The sequence below is a fragment of the Xenopus laevis genome, chromosome 1S, assembly GCF_017654675.1.
Source record: "Xenopus laevis strain J_2021 chromosome 1S, Xenopus_laevis_v10.1, whole genome shotgun sequence".
NCBI lineage: Eukaryota > Metazoa > Chordata > Amphibia > Anura > Pipidae > Xenopus > Xenopus laevis.
In genome coordinates, this window is record NC_054372.1 from 68,346,420 (window position 1) to 68,372,268 (window position 25,849).

Below are 25,849 nucleotides of genomic sequence, written 5' to 3' on the forward strand. Positions count from 1 at the left end.
TACCTTTGATGTTACTTGCTATGTATAACTGTTTTTTTACTATTTTGTATGACTTTTTATATTATGTATTTATATTTATCTGCAATACCCTGAAACTGACAGATTGAGTAATATATAGATCATATGACGTTAACTAACAAAAAGATTGAGCCAATAGCCCTGGTTCTAATGAGTGTTACACACAACATGTGTGCTAGACTGTGATTGGTTTTATTGTGGGGAGGGTCTATGAGAGCTAGTATTTAAGGATTGGCAGAGATTGCCTATTACTAAGTGCTAGGTAAGCATGAAACGCGTTAGGCGCCATGAGGGGACTGTTTGATTTTTTTATATAATATGCAGTAAACTTGCACTTTTTTAACTTACAAGCATGCCTTGGGAATATTTTTCAAGTGATGTAGGTATGCCTCTGTTTGGTCACTAGAGGAACCCAGCATGCTATAGTAATCTCTACTATGCTCTTGATCCAAGTTAATTATATGTATTAAATGGTTGGTGCTCACTGTCATTTTAAGAAATAATGTTAAATCTATATGCCTTCACCTTCCCTGTCAACAGCACAGCAACCCCCAGAACATAATTAAACACCTCAGGAATCCCTTTACAACTGGACTGCCGGTTGGACAGCGCTGCCTTAGATGAAACTTATGAATAGTCACCCCTGGTTCACCCTTAGGGGCAAATTCACTAAGCGCCGAAGTGCCGAACGCTAGCGTTTGGCATTTTCGTTACTGCGCAAATTCACTAACGAACGCTGGCGTAGTTTCGCTAGTGTTACTTCGCACCCTTACGCCAGGCGAATTTTCGCTAGCGACGTAACTACGCAAATTCACTAACTTGCGCAGTGTACTGAACGCTACCTTTTACGCTAGACTTTCTTCGCCACCTCAGACCTGGCGAAGCGCAATAGAGTAGATAGGGATTGTTTCAAAAAAAGTAACATTTTTTCTAAGTCCCAAAAAACGCTGGCGTGTTTTCTACATTATGGGTGATAGGCTGAAAAAGATCGAAAAAATTTTTGGGGCTCCCCTCCTTCCCCCCTACATTTCCTGACTCATGGCAACTTACCTAGACAGTGGGCACATGTGTAGGGCAAAATAAATTTTTTAAATGATGATTTGAAGGTTTTCTTGGCATTTGTAGTGCTGATACGTATTCCTCCATTGAAATTTGAATTTGGCGCCGTATGCAAATTAGCCTTCGCTAGCGTAACTTCGCTTTACATAGCGAATCAACGCTAGCGCAACTTCGCAACCTTACGCTATCCCTGAGCGCAACTTCGGATTTTAGTGAATTTGCGGAGCGCTGGCGAAACTACGCCTGGCGAAGTGCGGCAAAGTGTGGCGAAGTGCGGCGAAGTTGCGCCTGGCGCAACTTCGCATCTTAGTGAATTTGCCCCTTAATCTCTTACTAATAGAGTTTTCATTGCAAGCAGAACTGCTCCAGGTTATCCTTATGCAATACTTCTGTTGTCTGCTTGAGGGAGCTAAAGGCCAACTTTTTAGCCTGGTACAGCCATGTTTATAGAGATAAAAAGCAAGTTTCTGAATAAGAGCAGACAACATATGAACTTTAAATTATTTATATATCATTGGCAGATTTTTTAAAATTCCAAGTATTTTTGATTTCAACAGATTACTAATATAAAGGTTATACAGAATGCTTGGGACCGGAGGTTTTCCAGATAAAGCATTCTGTAATTTGGATCTTCATACCCTAAATCTGCTAGAAAATCAATAGTCTGGTCTTGTTTCTGATAAGGATTAATTATATTTTAGTTTTGAAAAAAATACTGTTTTATTATTACAGAAAAAAATTTGGACAAAATAGAGTCTATGGGATATGGTGTTTCCGTAATTCTGAGCTTTCTGGTTAATGGGTTTCCAAACAATGGATCCCATACCTGTATATATGTGTGTGAATAATATGTATATATATATATATATATATATATATATATATATCTATATATATATATATATATATATATATATATATATATATATATATATATATATATATATATATATATATAGCAAAGAAAAAGATGCACACCAGGGTTTGTATCCAAAAAGTTAAAATTCCATATTTATTTATTTTACATTAAAAAGAAGAATGTAAAATAGACCATGGTCATGGTCATGGTCTTGATAAGGGTCTTAGGAGCAGACCGAAACGTTGGCCGATTCTTCTTTTTAATGTAAACCAATAAATATAGAATTTTAACTTTTTGGATACAAACCCTGATGTGCATCTTTTTCTTTGCTATCTGGATAATTTTGCCAGCGAAGATAGCACCCAGGTAGTCGACTCAGTTAGATATGCATTACGGTGTGCGTTAAGGACTTTTGGACTGTGTATGTATATGTATATGTATATATATATATATATATATATATATATATATATATATATATATATATATATATATATATATATATATATGTGTATGTATATATATATATGATTCATTTTATCATCTGTATTATTTTAATGGAACCAGATTATATATATATATTAAAATAATACAGATGATAAAATGAATCAGCCCCAACTTACAGGTAACATAATTTTGGAATATGATACTATAAAAGTAAACTCATTGATATCTGGAACATGATACTATAAAAGTAAACTCATTGATATCACTAAAGGTATAAGGTCCCTTCTTTTATATCTGCTGTGTTTTAGAGGTGGGGCCTATTGAATTCTAAAACCCTGAAAAGTGTTGTTGAAAATGATGCAAGGCCTTATAAAACTAAGCCTGATAGCGGCATAAAACTTCTATAATAGTTCTGCTCAACCCAAATGTTTCTGGAATGCCAGCATACCCACACACTTCCCAAAGTTTACAGGGGAAAAAAACCTGACCTACTCTTCCATTGTGCTCTCTAGTTCTCCAAAATATGCATCCTAAACTTAATCACAGATGTAAGGTGATTATCCACTCAGAGTCATCCCTACCAGAGTTGTATCAGCCGTATTGCCTTTTTTGGGTATTTTTTTTGTAATTGGGATTACCATCAAATAAACCCAAAAGGATTTGCTACCAATATACATTAATAATACAAGGTAATGCCTTATTATTACAGAGAAAAGAGAAATAATTTAAGTATAAGGGATCCCATACCTGTAATTCGTTTAATGCTTCACCTACAGTAGCTTACCATTTAAATAGGCTCACATCCGTTACATTATACAGAGGAATTTGTGGTCACAACACTAATCATTTATTACAATACATTAAAGGGGTGGTTCACCTTTATAGCAAGTTAACTTTTAGTATGTTATAGAATGTCCAGTTCTGAGCAACTTTTCAAAATTTATTTTCTATCTTCTGACTCTTTCCAGCTTTCAAATGAAAGTCATTGACTCCATCTAAAAACAAATGCTCTGTAAGGCTACACATGTATTAGTTTTGCTATGTTTACTTATCTTTTTATCCAGACCCTCTCCTATTCATATTCCAGTCTTTTACATATTTACATAGTTAAATTGGGTTGAAAAAAGACAAAGTCCATCAAGTTCAACCCCTCCAAATGAAAACCCAGCATCCATACACATACCCCTCCCTACTTTTAATTAAATTCTATATACCCATACCTATACTAACTATAGAGCTTATTATCACAATAGCCTTTGATATTATGTCTGTCCAAAAAATCATCCAAGCCATTCTTAAAGGCATTAACTGAATCAGCCATCATAACATCACCCGGCAGTGCATTCCACAACCTCACTGTCCTGACTGTGAAGAACCCTCTATGTTGCTTCAAATTAAAGTTCTTTTCTTCTAGTCTAAAGAGGTGGCCTCTGGTACGGTGATCCTCTTTTATTTAAATCAGTGCATGATTGCTAGGTTAGTTTGGACCCTAGCAACCAGATTGCTGAAATTGCAAGAATAAAAGGCTAAATAACTCAATAACAAAAAATAAAAAATGAAAACCAATTGCAAACTGTCTCAGACTATCCCCCTCTACATCATACTAAAAGTTAATTTAAAGGTGAACAATTCCTTAACAGTGCAAAATTATATTTTATACACTCCAGTTCACTGAATAATTATTGCTGGGTCAGGGCTTATTAGTCACTTCCATGGTTTGTTCAAAGATTATGCAGTAGAGATCATTCTCAGTTTAAGTATCCAAGATATCATTTCCATTTGGTTTGACCTTAATCGTTTGCAGTTTTTGGCTGGACCCAAAAAATATGCATTCAATGCAGCCCTAATCTGTAATTTTGGGATGCCTATTTTCAGCACAATTGGGAGAAAGATTAATGGACCAGCAATACCCAAAAATTACTGTCCAGTTATTCTTTGAGGATGAATGTGAGCAATACTCTGCCTTTTTGTTCTATTCGTATTAAAGTTTGGTGCCGCCCACTAGCTGTACTCTTGAACTCAAGACCAGGTACCAGTGAGTTTCCTGCTGTTAAATGTTATATATTCAAATGGAGCAGTATTTACTTAAAATTCAGTTTGATTCATGGTAAACAAAGAGCATAAGTAGTGAAGGGAGAATCATTTGCTAAATGGCAAAAATTTGCAAAAACCATTGAAGTCAATGGGCATCAAAATAATTTTGATACATGCGACTATTTTGTCCAAATGCATTAAAGGGATCCTGTCATCAGAAAACATGTTTTTTTTCAAAATGCATCAGTTAATAGTGCTGCTCCAGCAGAATTCTGTACTGAAATCCATTTCTCAAAAGAGCAAACAGATTTTTTTATATTCAATTTTGAAATCTGACATGGGGTTAGACATTTTGTCAATTTCCCAGCTGCCCCCAGTCATGTGACTTCTGCCTGCACTTTAGGAGAGAAATGCTTTCTGGCAGGCTGCTGTTTTTCCTTCTCAATGTAACTGAATGTGTCTCATTGGGACATGGAATTTTACTATTGAATGCTCTGGCAGCTGTTATCTTGTGTTAGGGAGCTGCTACCTGGCTACCTTCCCATTGTTCTTTTGTTTGGCTGCTGGGGGGGAAAAGGGAGGGGGTGATATCACTCTCACAGCAGTAAAGAGTGATTGAAGCTTATTAGAGCACAAGTCACATGACTTGGGGCAGCTGGGAAATTGACAATATGTCAGATTTCAAAATTGAATATAAAAAAATCTGTTTGCTCTTTTGAGAAATGGATTTCAGTGCAGAATTCTGCTGGAGTATCACTATTAACTGATTCATTGTGAATTTTTTTTTTCCCCATGACAGTATCCCTTTAAAGTCAATGGGTGTCCGAATAATTTTGACGTGCGTAAATTTTTATGTGCGTGCCAATTTCGACAAATTTTTTTTGTCGCACCATTTTTCTGATGCAGTTTCACGGGCTGCGAAACGAGGAAATTCGCCACGAATCCATGCCTGCCAAATTTATTCGCCCATCACTAAGCATAACTACTTAAGCTGTAAATTTAAATTCAGGGAGGCACTTGGACAGTTTAATTTTCCTTTTCAAAAATGTATTTTATTTACCCCAAATTATGTGATTCAAGCCATCAAAACTTTGTACAGGTATAGGATATATTAACTAGAATGCTTGGAACCTAGTGTTTTTCAGAAAAGGAATCTTTCCGTAATTTATTCATTTTTAAACCTTAAGTATGCTTAAAATAATTAATATGTTAATAAAATGGTTTTGCCACCAATATGGATTCATGCATCTTTGTTAGGATCAAGTACAAGGTGCTGTTTTATTATTATAGAGAAAAAGGAAATCATTTTGAAAAATGATTTGCTAAATGAAATCTGTGGGAGCAGGACTGGATTTCACAAGGCAATTCGCATGTGCTTCCTGATGTCTCATGGTTCTAGCGCCGGCCTCCAGTAACGTAACTAGAGGGGGGCGGGACGTGCAGCTGGGCCCCCACCCCCCTCCGTACGCCCGAAAACACTGAAGAAGTCAGTTGCGCATAAGCTGCCAGGGGGCCCTGAAGGGGTGCGGGCCCTGGCCCAATCGCACCCACTGCTCCCCCGGTAGTTACGCCACTGCCGGCCTCTTAGCGTTAGCAACCCTAAGCACCGGGGAGCTTTGAGTCACCAGTGCTTCCTAGAATGCGGCTGGGAGGCTAGAATGCGGCTGGGAGGCATAACATTTTGCCACTCTAGGCCCAAGCCTTTGTGGTCTTGTCACAAATCTGGGCCTGTGTGGGAGATGGCCTTCCCGCAATTTGGAGCTTTAAGATAAAGGTTTCTGGATAAGGGATCCAATACCAATATTAAAAAAATTATTTCAGGAGTTAATCTCTACCTCTTTTATCAGTTATTGGCAGTTTTTGTATGTAAATCTATATGTGTTTAATGTATACAGCCATTGACTGTACAGTGCTGCAGAATATGTTGATACTAATAATAATCCTCTGTTTGCTATGTAATTATTTAAAAGTGTTGCATAACTTGCTGCCACCTTGTAAATAATGAAACATATTTTTGCCAAAAGACAAGTCTTTTTGACCTGAGATGTACCAGGACTGGCAGTGTAAGGCAGTTCCCATTTAAATGAAAGCACAAATGAAATTAGAATATTCAGTTATGCTAAAGGTGGAACAGCCAAAACAATTACAGCCAAAGCAAACATCAAAGTTCACACACAGCTGCTTGCATGTCCTTTGGTTGTTTACCTGATTCATAGTTGTATCAGAAAAGTTTTACTTTGATTTGGGTGCATGCAGTTGAAAATGTGACATCCTGACCCAAAGTCAGTGCTTGATAGGAAACTGTAGTCCCAGAAAAAAGCCAAAAGGAACAGTCACCCAAGGCAAAGGCAGCCACACGTCCACTCCCACCGTTCCTTGCCTATTCACCAGCCACCATTACATTGCACTTACATCTTTAAAAAAAAAAAAAAAAACATTCACTTACCTGCTTCTGCTCCATGCACCGGTGGTTCTCTTATAGGGAACTCCTGATCCTACTCGCTGTCTGTCCTTATGCCGGGAACTAGTGGTAGGTAGCAGAGGCCTGGGCTTATGATCCTTGGCATATGCCTCTTTTGCTTAACACTAATTCTAGCCCGGCATAGTCCTAGTCAGTGGATGATTGATGTTACATGGTCATGGCATTATGGGTCATTTATATTATAGAACGCAGTGTGCACAGTGCCAAAAAAGGATGCAATCACCCACCTTTCTTTTTCAATGCTTACTAAGGAGAATGTTTTTGTGTCTCTAAGTGCTCTAGCACTTGTGCCCGAGGGAAAGCTAAATGACCCTTATTGTTTAATAGGATAAGAACTACTGTTCTACTAGTCTACAATAAAACCCCAGGCAATGCTTCATTACTGTTACCCATGCATATATTATATACTGTATGTATTTCTCTCGCTCCTTCACCACCTCATATTATCTATATGCTACCTGTATTTATGTATTCTGCAATAGGCAGGACAACCTATACAACGTAGTTAGTGTGGTCCTCTCACCAAGGGGCCTAGGTTATTAGTCCACTGCTGCCCAGACTCACTGCTGCCCAGTGGCTAACTAATTCTAAAAATTCTAAGCCACATACAAAGTGCCTTACTATTGAAATAAATAAAAAATTATTTTTATAATGTTTAGAAAAAAAATGGAAGTCTTTAGTATTTCTTTAGAGTATATTTTTTTGTTCCGGCTCCAAAATATAAGGACATGAAAAGTCATCTTGGCTTTCTGTACTTGCATATTTACTTGAATCATTTAGACAGGGCTTTAAACTTTTTGAAATTGGCCTCAGGTGTGCATCCACAACCCCCCTAATCTTGGCTTTTTGTGACCTACTGTTAAATGTTCTATTCATTTTGAGATATTTCAAAAGCCAACCAGAGAATTTTCTAGGGAACTGTTTCTTTAAACTGAACACCTAACTAGCCAGATAATTAAAAATAAAACAAAGCAAAACTTTCACTTTTAAATAGTGTCTATGTTGATGGCAGTTAAAGGGTAAGATGTGTCGCCAGGAACATCTTCAACATAGTGGATGCTGTTCCTACAAAAGACAATAGTAATTAAAATTGTTTTGTGACCAGTTTTTGTCTCTCCTGAATAGCAGATGAAGAAACCTTAATATAATACGGATTCTGAACACAATGGGAGTAGTTATAGCGGACCTGTCACCTACACATAAAAAGCTGCATAATGGAAGTCCTGTGCAAATTAAACATGAAAACAAATTCTTTTTTTCATTAAAACATCTACCATACCTGTTATAAAGGTGTTTAAATATCTGAGCTGACAATCAAATAGAGGTGGGGCAGTCAATTACTTTCACTCTCCATTCAGTACTTCCTAGATGTCACTGCACTTTTCACATTGCCCCCTCCCTCCCCAGGCTCTATAATTGTGTGGGACACTGAGCATGGGCATTAGTTTCCCCATTGTGGTGCATACACAAGATTTTGGGGTGATACATATTTGTCTTAATAACAGTATTCACAAAATGGCTGCTGCCTGCTTGCTGTAATGGTGTCATCCCAAGACTGAAGGAAACAACATTTAAATAATAAATATAGTGAAAGTAAAGTTTATTTTGCTCAATTAACATGATAGAAAAGAATTTGGAATTATTTCTTAGGGTGACGGGTCCCCTTTAAAGCTGAGACTGTAACTTCCAACATGATTTCTGAGGGCATTTTAACATGTACAAGAGAGAGCATGTGGGCCATGTAACATTTCCTAGGTCTCTCAGTTCAGTTACTTAAGAACAAACATTTAAGGCACGCCTATTCAATCACACGTGTACATTTCGTAACCATATTTTTTCATTGCCTGCATGGCGCTTGTTACAAAGATTATTGACATTTCTCTTTGTTCCACTCTGCACGCAAGGAGTTTCACTTGCTCAAATAAATGCAGAGAATTCCTAGGTTGTCAAAAGAATCAGCTCCATTAATTATATCTGGTATACTGTTGGATTCTCTTTGCTTTTATGTTTGTCCAGAGAAAGCTATCCTGCTCACAGTTAAAAAAAATTGATTAATTATATGCCTAAAGGTGGCCATAGATGTAACAATTACGATCTATCTTGGAAAAGATCTTTCCAAGAAACATCGTTTGTTTCAACACACATGTAGAGCTGAATCGTCCGATATACAGTACATGTAGTTATACAGGTAGAAATAATAATAATGATATAATAATAATAATAATAATACCTGTATCTGACGATTCAGCACTGACAATGAACAATGTTTGGGTGCCTTCAAAGGCACCTGATCAAAATTTTCAGTCCAGCCCGATCGACGAGCCGACCGATAGCCAAGTCTTCTGGCGATATCGGTCGGCTCTTTTCCCACAATTTCGTATGATATTATCTGTGCGTCTATGGCCACCTTTAAGCACCAACCAGTGATCTAACCAGCAATTAATCTGGTTGTCTCAGATGAACACCAGTTTGAGATATCAGGGCACTATACTAGTATGCACTGCAAGTTAACTGCATTGATATCAGTTTTTAGGTCACTTCTACAGTATAGAAATATTGGTCACTTAAAGAGATACTGACATCAGAAAATAACCTTTTTTATTATCTATCATGTTGGCAAAACAGTCAGGTTAAGAAATTTCAAGTGACAATTACTTACAAAAGCAGAACTATCAGCGAAAAACGATCAACATGACCTATAGGTAACTTTTAATGTAGATTAATATTTTCAAAAGAAAATAAAGTGTCAATATCACTTCAACTAGTAAAACTTTAACTAGTAAAAGGTCAAAATGCATTGTAGGGTCACTAAGCCAGTATGGACTTGGGGTCACTGTGCCATTTTAGATTGGGGGATGCTGCACAATTGCAGGTTGGGGGCCAACTGCAGCAGGAAGAGTTATTTGAAATCTGTACAGATATGGGATCCATTATCTGGAAACCCGATATCCAGAAAGCTCCAAATTACAGAAAGGATGTCTCCCATAGGCTCCATTTTATCCAAATAATCCCAGTCCAAATATCCCTTTTTCTCTGTAATAATAAAACAATTACTTGTAATTTTGATCCAAACTAAGATATACTGAAAGAAATTCTTATTGGAGTCAAAACCAGCCTATTGGGTTTATTTAATGCTTACATGATTTTCTAGTAGACATAAGGTACGAAGATCCAAATTATGGAAACATCCATTATCTAGTTCATGAACTAGAAATAACAGTCAAAATGCCCAGAATATTAGAACATTTAAAAATCAGCGACAAGTATAGTGTAGTTATTTTTTGTCCATGCTAGAAGGGTCATCATTTTTTTTAAAAAAAAGTGTGTTCAATGCACAAGAATAAAGTTAACAGTTAGTCTTCTTACTGGCAAACTTACCCATGCATAGGGCTTCCTGTATTCCAAAATGTTGTTGCACAGAAATCATGTAAGTACAAACTCCCATGTGTAAAAGCCTGCAGACAAGAGAAGACATATCCATTTTTGGCCTCATAAAGGCTGCAGGAAGATCGGATAAGAATTGCTAGTTTAGACTAAAGCTAAGAAGTTATTTAATCCCTAGGTGTCAAGTAGGCAAGTTTATAACAGCCAAGAACAAAAATCAGTCAGTCATGAACTTAAGTTCAATGCACACTGAGTCATACCTTTTTGTTAGTGAACTTTTTTCAAGGTAATCTCCTTGAGGGAAACTTTTAATAGTAGCAAACCACATAGTAAGCAAAGTAATTTGATATGGGTTATTCTACAGTAAACTCAAGTCTTTGTGGATTAATGAAACTGACAATAGTTATTAGATTTAATCTTTTGCATAAAAAAGACACAGCAGGTTAAGGAAGATATTACAAGTGTGCACCTGCCACCAAAAATGATCTTCTGCAGTTAAAGTAGATAAGAAATGTGAATGATTAAGCTTTTATGTCTGATATATTACAAAACAAATGTAAAGGTTTGACTGACAAGTATGGAATAAGTGCATTCCCATCAGTCACCTTGCTATTATAAACAACAGTAAGTTGATCACTTTTATAACAAATGAAACCCTTCATGGAGTAACTTACTGTAGTATTATTTAATCCTACCATACTTAATGCTAAATCAGCAGTACATGTAGAGATGCCAGAAATTATATTAACTGTGCAAATTTTGGCATTATATAAAATTTGTGCTGCATGACATTTCCGATTCAAACAGAAGACAACCTAAAGTCCCTGTTAAGGGCATTCGGTGTGGCAGTGACAGGTGCACCCAGTTCTTTAAGTGCAACTGTGCTGCGGTGATTAACTCAAACTGCATACATATAATTATCTTTACTCATTGCTAAACAGCCTTATATTGTGACAGCTATATTCTATGTGTACTGTATATTGTGAATGGGTCCCTAGGCTCAGGTAATTGACAGTAGCCCAGAACTAAAATATTTAAACAACCCCTATACTTAGGGGACCACAATACAATACTGGTGTAGGGTTGCCACCTGTCTGGTTTTGACCTCAATACTCTGGTCTTTGGAAGGGCTGTCCAGGTCAAAACTGCCTGCCCAGTTTTCTAATTTAGGAAAACCGGGCAGGACTCTCTGAGATTTAGATGGTGCCACGTTATAGCCCCGCCCCCGTGACATCACCAACCCACCCCTCTCCACCCCTGTTATGTCACTGCCCACCCTTCCCCACACCCTGTGACATCACCGCCCGCCCCCTGCCCAGAGTAAGGAGCGGGGAAAGGTGGCAACGCTATACTGGTATCCTGTTGTGCACCTTCTTGGGGGCAGGATCATTAAAGTCTGAGCTGATTAGTGGGCCCACATGGTACTCTACACCAACTGCCTGCCTTCTTACTTATACATAGGCCAGATGGGTAAGGCTATTAATATAGTAAAAATCTAATACAACTCCAGTGCCCCCAAAAGAGAAGTGACTTGTAAAATATACACACTTTTGAGCTCATCTACTTTTGCTGCTCTGCATACCATGTACAGTACGCTGAGGTGACCAGATAATTTATAAAATCATTGACATGCAAATGGGCTGTACTTAAAGAAAACTAAATGCATTTCATGGAAACACAATCAGTGCTGCCCGTCTAGCTTTTCTAGATCTGCTCCTAAATTATCTTGATGATAACCATAAGGGCAAGGGCACACTGAGCAGATCATTAGCTTTCCTCAGCCGGTGTTTTTATACACAGGTGGAGGAAAGTGGATTTGCTGGATCTGCTGCAGTGTCAGACTGGGGTGCTAGGGGCCCACCAGAAAACCTTGGACCATGGCCCACTTTCCAAACTATTACTATTCCTCCTCTCCTCACTCAACCTCTTATTCTCCTAGTCTTTTATATCTACCTACTATAGTCTTCCATTATTAAGTATTTCATGGAATGACCATGAAAATAGGCCAAATGGTTAGAAGCAAGAGGCCCACTGACACCTCGGCCCACCGGGAGTTTTCCTTATATCCCAGTGTGCCACTCTGACACTGATCTGCTGGTATACGCTCCTTTGTGTAGCCCCAACACAGCACTGATATATGTTTAGCTACACTGAGCAGATTTCATGTGAAAACATGAAAGTTTGCATTTTGGTTCCAAAAGCTGCTCAGTATAGCTATAACCACTATAACACAGGCCAACACTGAGTCTGTCAATGGGGCTATATGAAGGAGGGGATGACAGCAGATCTGCTTTTCTCCACCTGTATACAAACTGCAGGCTGAGGAAAGTGGATGATGAGCTTTGTATGCCCCTGCTCTAAAGTAAACCCAATGCATATAGCGCCAGGAATGATAGATTAGAGTGTTTAGTCCCGTATGAAAAAATGTGGCCGTTCACCATGTTAAAGTCCGTCCCCATGACATCATGCACCCCAACATCATACTTCCTGCCCCCTGTCCGGATGCCAAACATAGAAAAGGTGGCCAGGGCTGGAACTAGGGGTAGGCAGAAGAGGCACCTAGGGCGCAATGATATGGGGGTGCCTGTTCAAGATTATTCTGCCTACCCCTAGTTTAGATTCGCTCCCATCTGCAGCTCTTGCCTACCCCTATGGCTTGCCCCTCTGTCCCTCCCCTTTCCTCTGTCCCTCCCCTGCCCTCACGTTTTCCCCTTTCATTGCCCTCCCCGATGTTATGGCACCTGTGTGTGGGGGGGGGGGCAGGGCTAGTTGACTGGGTTGCCTATGGCTTTTAAAAATCCCTTAGGAATAGAACATGGGTGAGTTTTATTGTGGTGCGTTCTAAATTCGCACTTTGATAAAATAATTCTTATTTTGAAATTAGGAAATGAATGCCAATAGATGGAAAAAGACACATTTTTATACTAGTGAGATTAAAAAGTCCAAGTTTATCAGGTTTTTTTTGAAGGACAAGGAAAGCTAAAATCACAGGAGCAGATGGCAGTTGGCCACCCTAATGACACTGGAAGGCTTGAACTTAATGACAGTTATCTTTTTCCAGCCCAAATTATATAGTTATGGGGACTTGTTATTGAGAGTGCATAGGACTTAGGGTTTTCTGGATAAGGGGTCTTTATGTAATTTGGATCTCCATAACCAGGGGTGGATTTCCCCCCCCCCCAGGCTGCATCCTAGCACCTGCCTGTAGGCCTTCGTGCCATACTCCTCCCCACCTCCTTAAACTGGAGTCAATTGAAGATAACCTTCCCATAATTTGGAGCTTTCTGAATAATGGATTTCTGGATAAGGGATCACATACCTGTATATTTAACTATGCAGATATGATCTTTAATATGATATTGTCATGAACAGTTACCTTCATGAACTGGAATTTATAATAAGCATTGCAATATTTCTTTTTAGCAAGAAGAAAAAGAAGACTACATTAAGGAGGGGCTTACTGCAAATCCTTAATAATGTATGACTCAGCAGTAAAATATCAACCATGCAGTACCGCAGACACACTGGTAAGTTTATTACTATAAATGATCAATATATTTAATTTTTGCTACATTTTTTTGGTAAAAATTCCCCTCTTTTATTGTTATGCTAATTTCCAGTTGAAAAAAGATAAGTCACATTGCTGGAATAATAGATTGGGCCTGGCAATATTTTTGCAATAAAATGGGATAGAGACATCTTTAAAGTATAAGTTCAGAATTGTGCGAGGTCCGGCCCAACATGTGGTATCACTGGAACGCTGGGATCTAAGATTAGCGATTATATTCACTGGGGGTGCCCATCTAATTGCTGGTCCTTTTATGTCATACAAGCCAATGAGCTACAGAATATAGTTACATAAATAGATTTTATTTGTAAACAGGGAGCATATTTTGCTGATCTGTACAAAAGGACAATGAACATCAAGTATCATACAAAGTGAGGAATTAGTTAGAAAAACCCTACACCTCTACATTGAATTTAGGAACGAGTTCAGGAGTTCATTGAGTTCAGCAACGAGTACCTAAACATATGTGTGGTGTCAGGATTCAAATATCGGCTGATCCTTTTTACTTGCCCGTTGAGCAGGCAGCAGAGGTATTTGGTTGCAGAAACCACATGTGAGTTTAAGAACTCATATGTGATGTTAACTTTGTCTCCAATAAACTGGCACCACATCCTAAAGACTGCAGGGCTTATTTATTGCTGGGGCGCAAGGTTAAATACAGGAGCAAATCACTGTAAATGTGTGTGTGTGAATTAAGTGTACTGTCCGTTATCAAAGTGCTGTTTCCTAAATTGGATCTTCAGACTTACTGAATTTTGATTTTTAAAAGAAAATATGTTTGAAATCAAATCCCTTTGTTAATGTTAATATGGAATAGGATTCGGGAACAGGATGCATGTTTGGAAAAATATCTTGATAAGCAAACGTGAACTTTAGAGAAAAGAGAAGATGGAAATGTCCAGCTATGTTCGCTTCCTGTGTCCCAAGATCAAGCCATTGCTAATGCAAACACTCATGTTATGTAAAAATACAATGGGTTGTTTAAATACTGCTCAAAATAGATGACTCATTTTAAAGGAAAACTATACCCCCAAACAATGTAGATCTCTATAAAAATATATTGCATAAAATAGCTCATATGTGAAACCCTGCTTCATCTAAATAAACCATTTTTTTAATAATATACTTTTTTAGTAGTATGTACCATTGGGTAATCATAAATAGAAAATTGCCATTTAAAAAAATAAGGGCCACCCCCTAAGATCCTAGGATTCAAGGTTCACACAAACAAACTATACATAGGTTACGTGAGCGTTCTGTCTTTTGCTTCCACACGTCTTCCATTTACAGTTAGAGCTGCAGGTAAGATTCTTTAATATTTAAATAGTATTTGCCTTCTTCAGCTTTCATATGGGGGTCACTGACCCCCATCTTAAAAACAATTGATCTGTAAGACTGCAAATTTATTGTTAGTGCTGCTTTTTATTCCTTGTCTTTCTGTTCAGGCCCTCTCATATTCATATACAGTATTAGTGCATGGTTGCCAGGGTAATTGGGGCCCGGGAGCAGCACGGCAGGGGAAAGATTGGTAACACCCTGAGGCATATTTTTATCAAAAATATAATTTGCAAGTTTTCATTTTTCATCCAAAAAACTTCAAAACTTGCAATGTGCACTTATTTATTAAAAATCTTTAACCTCAAAAACTTAAAAAAACATTGAAAAAATTAAATATTCAATCAGCCTCATCATTTTGATATCTACGTTTGGGATGTGGGGTAAGAAGAATTATGTCTAGCACAGCTGGATAACAACATTTCTAACCTTACTAGCTATACTGGTCTGTTATATCTACCAAAACAGTTCTCAGTCCTCACTTCTCTTCTGGGATCTGTAACAGTCAAATTCAGACTTCTTTAATATGAACACCTCTAAAACTAGAACTGAGATGAGAAATCACACTGAAACAACACTTACTGAATTAACACTTCACTTTGCCTCCTATATTCACAAGACCTAAGTGCCTTAAGACTATAAAACAAAGATGTGTTGGATTCAGAAGTTCATAAACCATGCTTCAACACCAAAGTGCTAGATAAAATATAATTTGAAATCTTTCCTATTTTTTTTTGCCCATATATATTAATGTATCCTAAATCCTAATCAGTGGCATAACTACTGCCCCCCCCTCACGCAAAACCCTTCGAAGGTGCCACGGGTTTTCTTCCACTATAGTTACACCACTGATCTTCCTAAGGGCCAGATTTACTAAAGGGTGAAGTGGCAAATGCTGGGGACAATTTGCCAGCGTTACCTCCCACAGGGACATCGCTGATTTACTAACAGGCGCCAATTCGCTTTCGCACTCCATTACCAGACGACAATTCGTTCTGGCAAATGGACGTTACACCGCAAATTCACTAAAAACGGATTTTACTGAACGTTACCTCTTTTGCCAGACTTGCCTTCGCCAGCTCAGACCAGGTGAAGTGCCCTGCAGTGCATAGATCTTCCTCCATCTTCTGTTGCTTACATAATAATCTGAGTGGAAAAAGCATCAAAGTTCAAAAAATGCTGGCGTCTTTTCCTTTTTTCAGAGAGATAGCCTGCAAAAGTCCTTAAATTTTTTTTTTGGGTAACCCTGTTTCCCCCATACATTTTCTAACATATGGAACATTAACTATACAGTGGGCTCATGTGTAGGGCATTATATTAACTCTAATGTCTTTATTAAGGTTCCCTTGTAATTAACAGTGAAAATGTAATGTATTTGCTGCAACATACAGTATAACATAAAGGCATCCATTTAAATTTCCCGCGTATGCAAATTAACCTGAGCCCAAGACCTCTAGCGAATTTGTGCTAGGCAGAAATGAACGCTCCGCATCTTCACTTTGAATTACACGCATTGCCGAAGTAACGTTAGTGAAAACTCACCCAAGAAATTTTGCAATGGACAGAATCTTTCTTGGAGCTCAAAAGAAAAAAAGTCTGTGTGTCTGTTAAACTACTGCTATAAACTCTTAATCCATTTTGCCTTGCATTAAAGGAATCATTTACACAATTAAGAATAAATATCAGCTCAGAATTAGTCTATAAAAAGTACTACAGGTATAGGATTCATTATCCAGAAACCTGTTACCCAGAAAGCTCTGAATTACAGGAAGGCCGTTCCCCATAGACTCCATTATAATCAAGTGAGCCAAATTTTTAAAAATGATTTCCTTTTTCCTTTTTCTCTGTAAAAATAAAATAGTACCTTGTACTTGATCCAAACGAAGATATATTTAATCCTTACTGGAAGCAAAACCAGCTTATTGGGTTTATTTAATGTTTCCATGATTTTCTAGTAGACTTGGGGTATGAAGAAAATGGAAAGCTCCGTTATCTGGAAAACCCCAGGTCCCGAGCATTCTGGATAGCAGATCCTATACCTGTATTTTTTTATTGCAAGCATAGCTGCTTAATTTTTATATATAGCAGTTTTATATACGGTAGCAATTTTTAAGTTGCCTCATAGCCAAGTCTAACGATAGCTAGCTAGCATGGAATGTTGTCCCTTTTCTATTTACATATAGTTACATTTTGTTTAAAAAAGACCAAAGTCCATCAAGTTCAACCCCTCCAAATGAAACCCAGCATCGACACACACGATTCTTCCACACATTCATATATAAACTCATACACTAATAGGGGCCCATTTACTTAGTTCAAGTGAAGGAATAGAGGAAAAAAAGTTCGAATTTCGAAGTCGAAGTACTGTCTCTTTAAAAAATTCTTCGACCCCCTAGTTCACCACCTAAAACCTACCGAGGCCAATGTTAGCCTATGGGGAAGGTCCCCATAGGCTTCCTAACAATTTCCTGATCAAAGGAATATCCTTCAATCGATTGATTATTCCTTCGATTGTTCGATCCTTCGACTTCGATATTTACTTTTTAGAAGCATTAACAGAATCAGCCATCACAACATCACCCGGCAGTGCATTCCACAACCTCACTGACCTCACTGGGAAGAACCACCTATGTTGCTTCAAATTAAAGTTATTATATTCTAGTCTGAAGGGGTGGCCTCTGGTGCAGTGATCCTCTTTATGGGTAAAAAGGTCCCTTACTATTTGTCTATATGTCCTCAAAGGTAATCATGTCCCCTTGCAAGTGTTCCTGTGACAGGCAAATGTATTGAAATGGAAAGACCCAACCAGATCATATGTATTTTAAAAAATAACACACTACGTCTAAAATATAATTGCAGATATAAATGTTTGAGATTTATGATAAACTCTGCCCATTAGGATACCAAAATCATCCGTCCTTCCCAAATGCCGCCTGTTACTCCACATTTGTCCAGTTTTAAAACTTGTTGTTAGCAGCTTGAGGTTATACTGTTAATCATATCAAATGTGGTTTGTAAAAACCAATATATGAAACAATATATATTTAATTTAAATCAGTCGTTAATTTTTAGTATGTTCTAAGCAATCTTTCAATTGGTTTTCATTATTTATGTTCTATAGTTTTTGATTAATTTGCCTTCTTCTGTTTTCAAATGGGGGTCACTGACCCCATCTAAAAAAATATGCTCTGTAATTCTAAATATGTATTGTTATTGCTACTTTTTATTACTCCTCTTTTGATCCTATGCTCCCCTATTCATATTCCAATTTCGTATTCAAGTCAATGTATGGTAGCTAGGATAATTTAAACCCTAGCAAACAGATTGCAAACTGGAAAGCTGCTGAATGAAAAGTTAAATAACTAAAAAAAATCTTTGTTTCAGTGAATGTTCCAATGAATGTTTATGAAGGGAGGGGGCAATTTTGCTACAGTTTTTCCACATATTCACCAAGCTAGAAACTGCATGGATGTATAAATGCTTGCCATTGCATCTAGTGCCATTAACCTTAAAGAGATGGGTAATTCCAGTGTTTGTATTGCTGGATATTTCTGGGGCCACTGCACTTACAATGCATCTGTCAGTAAGTGCAGCAGGGTCTTGTGATGGCATCGCTCTCATGCTCTAGAAGAGACATATTTCCAGTTTAAAAACCGGAATTCCTCTCTTAAATTTACCAGGAGTGTTTTTTTGCCTCATGGCTGGTGCTCCCCTGGCTAATAGAATTGAATCACTTAAGGACAAAACTCCACAGGAGATTTTGTAGGATGGTGTCAGATCAGCAAAATGGATCCTACATGTCGGATGTAGTTGCATGGGTCAAAATATAATATGACTGATCCAAAAATCTAATGTGTAAGCTACATGAAACATTTGCCATCTGATGTGACATGCCTGTTGGATGGGAACACGTAATGCTGCGTCTTCATCCGACAAGATAAAAATTGATGGTGTCAGAAATACACTGAAATGCATTGATTGTTGGATGTACAGTAGATGCATGAACAAAATACCCCATTCAACTTTATCTGATCCAACTTTACATTTTAGCTATAGGGAATCAGATTTCCTATGATCCTACAAATTTCATGCTGTTGCGTGGTGCTGCATGGTGTTTTGTGCAGTTGCATGGCAAGAGCAGGTAAAATCTGGCCCACAAAATCGGATCAATTTCTCCTGTGTAGTTTTACCCTCAGGAAAGTATGTCATAAAAATAAAAAGATTTTTCTGCAACCAACATGACACAAGGATGTATTTCTTTATTGTTGGAAACTGCTTCTGAATGGTTGCTGGAATGATAGTCTAAAGCAGGGCTCCCCAACCTAGCATTAAAAGAGTTCCTAAGGGGTGCCAAATACATACTGTAACTGGTTATTTGGTAGCCCCTATGTGGACTAACAGCCTACAGGTGAGTCTCTTTGGCAGTACCCATGGTCTTTATGCCTCCAAAACTTGCCTCCAAGTCAGAAATCCAAAATTGGCCACCTGCTTTGAGGCACTGAGAGGCTTTGGTGAGCAACATGTTTTTTCCGAGCCACTGGTTGGGGAATATATTTCTTAAAAACATTAATAATTTTATTATGTCAGAGATTAGGCAATAATAACAAATAAATCAGAGACTATAAGGCACGTTTGGACTGAGAGTCAAAATAGACCCTCACATTTCAGGTACACAGAGGCCCAATCAGCCCACAGAGCGGACCAAACAGCCCCCAGCAGCCCACTAAATACTGGCTTTCTATGGGACCTTATAGCAGCCCCGCTGGCATTTGCCAGAACACACAGATTGCTAGTCCTGGCCTGCTATAAGGGTCACAACAACACATCCCTTTGTGCTCATCTACAGAGCACTTGCACTCCCTTCTACACTGTTTTACATGGAGCCTTAGATGAAAATTTATGCCCATGGTAGGGGAGTATGCCATCAAATGTGACCTAACTCAGGCTACACTCAGTTAAAAGAGCAGCCTGCAGGTCTCTGTGCTCTGTTTCAGAAAAGTCCTGCAGCTATTTGCACAATGCCCCAAACAGTGCAGAAATGCAAAAAAATACAAAACAAAAAAAGGCTGATTGCAGCATTGTGAACACGCCACTGTGTCTTCTGTATAGCTGAAACCAGATTAAAGGGAAACTGTTTCTATTATAAAAACCCACTAAACAGGAATGGCTAAATCTGTTACACACATAGTTACACATTTCTGCAAACTCATACTGTAACATATTTACTTGCTCCTAGTGGCCTGATTCTACCATCAGTCAGCACATTGCGGTACACAATTGAGTACTATGAAACAGCATGGCTGGCTGTTTACAGTAAGGAGAAAATATTAAGTTGAGAAAGAATACTCCTAATCTTTCTGGAGATATAAATGGTTTATTTGTGAAAAACAATCATTAGGAACCCTCTACAGTTTCGTGTAGTTTAGTGTACAGTTAGTGTACAGTTCTTTAAAAAAAATCCAGCTGTCTGGGTCAAAACCAGAGAGGTAGGGCCTTAGATTACCAGGGGTTGAAAAAAGCTGCCCCTGGTAACTTTCAAATGGTTGTTATTCTGAGACAATTTTCAATTGGTCTCCATTTTTTATTATTTGGTTTTTTTTTCAGTTATTTAGATTCTTTTTTCAGCAGATATCTAATTTGGAATTTAAGGAGCTATCTGGTTGCTAGGGTCAAAACTACCCTAGCAACTGAGCAATGGTTTGAATGAAAGACTGGAAGATGAATAAGAGAGTCCTGAATAGAAAGAAAGTAATAAAAAGTGACAAAAATAACATTGCAGCATAGAACTATGGGGTGCCGTTTCTCCCAAATACATTCTGTATACAAAACTATCCCTAATACACAGAATGAATGTTTCTCATGTTAAATAAGAATTTGTGACCATACACAGAGAAAAAAAATATACAAAAGACTTATTTCTATTAAAGAATGAAAACTAAATCTGGTTAGTGCACAAAAGGATGTCATTAGATCACAAACTCCATTCTGTACAGTTTAACAAGCAATCTGTCACATCGGACGTACCTATGTGCAAAGTTACTTACAGAATGAATTATGTAAAAACAAAGTTGGACATAATATATAATAGTGTAACTAACTAGTGCATGTCAAGCTAGATTTGAATGACAAAATAGATATCTGCGACAAAAAGCAAGATTTTATAGCACAGGATTCATTCTTTCCACAAAATGACAGTTTTGTTTCACAAAACAGATAAAATAACCATTCTGTGAAGCAACACTGTCAGTCACATTCCTGAACCAATTAGAACAAAGCTTATTGCCATATACAAACAAGATGAGAAGTGGCCAGCTCTGCTCCACATGGCTAAGGCAAAGTATCTGACCTGCTATAGAGGGCGCCCTCTAATGTCCCCTGTGCTGCATAGTAATAAACATGAACAAACCTTTCCTAAAAGAGCTGCTGATAAACACTACAGGTTCATAAATGGAAGTTTTTACAAATGGCTGAGAAATATAATGCTGCACTTATAATGATTGTAGAAAAAGAAAAGTATGCAAAACATAAATATGATCATTTTAGGTGATATGGCTATTCTTATTGTAGTAACCTGCTTGTGTGGCCATTTTGGTTAAGGGCATGCCTGCTTTTTTTGCCATTATCTTATGACTCACTCCTGTTCCTCTTCCTGTCTAAGCTGAGAGCAATAATGGGACAGGCCACACCCACCTGCCATGTTGTATTAAATGTACCAGAAGTTACTGTGCTTGTCTGGCTGCTTTGCCTGACTCTCAGAGACAGTTATAAGTTTTGTATATGATAGTTAGACTCCAATGTCTCCGCCTAGCTATAATCTTGCACCAATTAGCTTGTAGTAGTCTCTTAATAATGTGCTTACCTATAGTTCAACTACTACATAATAGCTTTAGCCAGAGACTTGGGACTGATCATGTGCACACATACCTCCCAACTGTCCCTTTTCAGAAGGACAGTCCCTCTTTTGACAGCTCAACCTTAGGTCCCTCATTTGTACTGGAAAGTCCCTCTTTTCTCTGCACTGAACAGCCAGAAAAGGAAACAAAGTTTCTAACTTAATTGGCTTTTGGCAGAGAGGCCAGTACAGCTAACAGGTCCAACTAAGATGCTTTATAACAATTTTGAGATAAGAAAATAAGTAATTTTAACAGTTTAGTTAAGGAGAAATATTTTAAAATTTTTATAACTTGCCAAACTTTGTAAAATGAACATGGTAATTAGGGGGTGCAGCCACAAAATGGTGCACTACATGCAAAAAAATTTTTTGTCTCTCTTTTTATTTCCTAAAATAAATAAAAATATTTTCCCTCTTTTAACAGCTCAGTCTGCAGCTCCTCATTTGTACTGGAAAGTCCCTCTTTTCAATGCACTGAACAGCCAGAAAAAGAAACAAAATTTCTAACTTAAAATAAGTCATCTGTAGTATGGGTACTTCAATGTGGTAAACAAATTACTCACCACATAAGGGAAGTGGCCCAGGTGCACTGCCCTGAGCCCTCAGCATAGGGGGTGGACGAACCGAAATGTAAAAAGGAGCAGGCACTCAATGAACGCAGACTTCCAGCAGGCACCAATTCAAAGTGTAAAGATCTTTATTGTGTCCAGAATTTCTAACTTAATTGGCTTTTGGCAGAGAGGCCAGTACAGCTAACAGGTGCAACTAAGATTCTTTTTAACAATTTTGAGATAAAATATAAGTAATTTTAACAGTTTAGATAAGGAGAAATATTTTCAAACTTTTATAACCTGCCAAACTTTGTAAAATGAACATGGTAATTACGGGGTGTGGCCACAAAAATGGGTGTGGTCAAAAAAATTTGCCGCGCTACATGACAAAAAAATTTTTGTCCCTCTTTTTATTCCAAAATGTTGGGAGGTATGATCCACGCATTCTGTATAGTATGATGTGAAGGTTATATGAGCAATTCAAATGGTTAGAGGACAACAAGGTGCTCCAGAATTTATTGTAAGGTTACTCACCAAACAGTGAAAGTGGTCCGGGTGCACCAGCCCCAGACCCCAAGCTTCGGGGAGCGGTACAGCAGAAGATAAAGAAGCATGGCTGACCGGCACTCAAACGGATCCACAGGACCAAAGATGCTCAGTTAAAAGATAAATTTATTGGTAGAAAAATTAAAAATATAGCTTCATCTCCATCCACCCTATGCGTTTCACACCCTTCAGGGTGCTTAGTCATGGGCTCAAATGACAATTACAGGATATGAGCATTTATACACAACCCAACCTATCAAAAAAAGAAAAGAAAAACAGAACAAAAAAACCTTAAAGAAACAGTACCTATAAATTTCTCCAGAGAGTTAGATATTACAGGGGAGTATTAAAATCATTTTTGTGTATCTATAAAAAGTATTTTTTATAGATACTGCTTACTGCACTAGAGATGAGGTTCCCACTTGCGCCTGTAGGAGCACAAAAAATTTAAGGGACGAGGGCAGCAGTATCAGGAAAGTTACCACAAGGCAGTGTGGGTGGCAGAATCACCCATGTGCTAATTCAGTACTTCATTTATAAACACTGGTAAATTTGAATTTGATTAGTCAGTAACAACCTACAAAACATTTGCTTTTGTTGTATTTGCAACTGCCTAAAAAAAAAGCTTATCAGTAATCATTTTGGATCAAGTACAATGTACTGTTTTATTGTTACAGAGAAAAGGGAAATCATTCTCAAAAATTGTAATTACAGTGTATTTGGGTAAAATCGAGTCTATGGGAGACAGACTCTCTGTAATTTGGTGCTTTCTGGATTAGGGGTTTTGGGAAAACAGATCCCATATCTGTACTCCTTTTTCTCTGCCTTATTTCTAATTCTACAGAGTAGCATGCTAATGACTGCTACTGTATTAGAACTATTGTAAAGATCTGCAGATTCACTATACCCATTAGGCTTAACTATTTACTTTCTCTTAGTAGGCTACTAAATTAGTTTGACAATATGTATGGAGCAGACAAGCAGAAAGTCCCCAATGTTATGTCCACATATTATACTGTATTAGGTTACATACAAAGAGGTGTAGCCTATATTCAAGGTACTGGCGCAAATTACTAATACTTACTAGCTAATTACTAGTGGGTCATCTTTGATGCATATTAATACTAACTGAAAGCAGAAATATGCGACTCATAGGTGTGGTAAACATCTTAATATTAAAAGGAGAACATTTGTGACTCGTGCAGCTGGCAATTAGTAGGTATGTATAAACCATAACATGTTATTTTATTACTAAATATATAACTTGTCCTGCGTAAATAAAGGTGTTGTTTTCTTTTTAAATTGTCTGTACAAAATGAAATATGTATTGTTGTGGTTATGTGGACTTTTATTCTTGATTCATATTTTACTAGCCTATATTGTATTTATTCATTCATATAATATGGCAAGTGTATGATGTTCTTAACAAGGAATAAATACAAATAGAGGTAAAGTAAATATAAATGAAGCATTAAGAATAATTAAATACATAAGTCCTAGGAATTTTAGTTTATAGATTGGGATGAGGCCCAAATTGAAGAGTTTACAATCTGTATGATTGAACCAAGAATAAAAGCCCACAACACCCAACATATAAATATTCAGTTTAGTACAGATAAAGCAGATGCATGTTTTTTTAAAGAACACTATATGCGATTATATATACTCTATATTTAATATAGATTACATGCAACTACAGACTGATATAATAAATAAAATATACTTCTGCTCATTAGTGATTACAGTCTAAAGGATATGATATTTATTGGGTTACACAAAAGAGGAGTCAGGAAAATGGGAGACAAGGTGAATTGTACTTTAGCAGATGACCATTGCTTACTAGCTTATATAATGGAAAAATAATAAAAGAGGATAGCTAAATGAGGTTAGGCTTTCCTAAGTATATGAAACTGATGACCTGAACCTGAAAGTTGGGGAGAAAGTCTTAAGCGTGTAAAGGATGTAATACTGAATGGCTATGTGTGAGGTATGGAGGGTGACAGGTTGTTGTAAGAGTGCACTCAGTGGATAGGTAAACAATTTCCTAGATACAGGGTGGGGCAGAGTAGTGAACTGCTTACTATATTGTAGAATTATTGTATTGACAACACTACTATCAACTACTATCTGACATATGTAGATCTATTTCCACACTATCCTAGTATCGAGTATACAGCAGTTGTGCTGTGTCTGCTCATCCTCTGCAGGCCCCCAAGAGGCAATCCATGAACAAAACAGACAGGTGAGCAGTTTACATGAAAACAGGATGAACTTTGGCTCCAGGCCTGCATTTGTGGACAGTCCACAAAGGCCCGGGCCTAGGGTGGCAGAATTTTAGGGAGGCGGCATGCAGCCCAACCACACCCGCATTGGTCGGAAGTACTGGGGATTCGCAGGAGATACAATAGTTTTTAAAATTTCCTGTGCACCAATACCCAGTACTCCGAACCTGATGCTGAAAATTTGCGCATGTACACAAAGGAAGGGGAGGGGGGTGATGAACAGCAGTAGGCCTAGGGGTGCCTGCTATGTAAATCTGGCCCTGTTTGGCTCACTCGTTTCACTATGTTAAATAATGACTTACACAAACCTCTTATCTAACCAGGAAACAATAACATTTCAAAATGTAATGGTTGCATATAATGGAACATTTTTTGGTGTGATAAAGCTATTC

General features: G+C 37.7%; 1 protein-coding gene across 2 annotated transcripts in view; it reads left to right on the plus strand.

The window, feature by feature from the left end:
- abcg2.S (ATP binding cassette subfamily G member 2 (Junior blood group) S homeolog) overlaps window positions 1-25,849 on the plus strand; it is a 72,734-nt gene that overhangs the window by 11,304 nt on the left and 35,581 nt on the right. For both annotated transcript variants that reach the window (XM_018243432.2, XM_018243431.2), the window contains exon 2: window positions 13,707-13,810. In XM_018243432.2, the coding sequence (XP_018098921.1) occupies window positions 13,760-13,810 (51 nt within the window). In that variant the 5' untranslated portion in view covers window positions 13,707-13,759. The remainder of the gene's footprint in view (window positions 1-13,706; window positions 13,811-25,849) is intronic.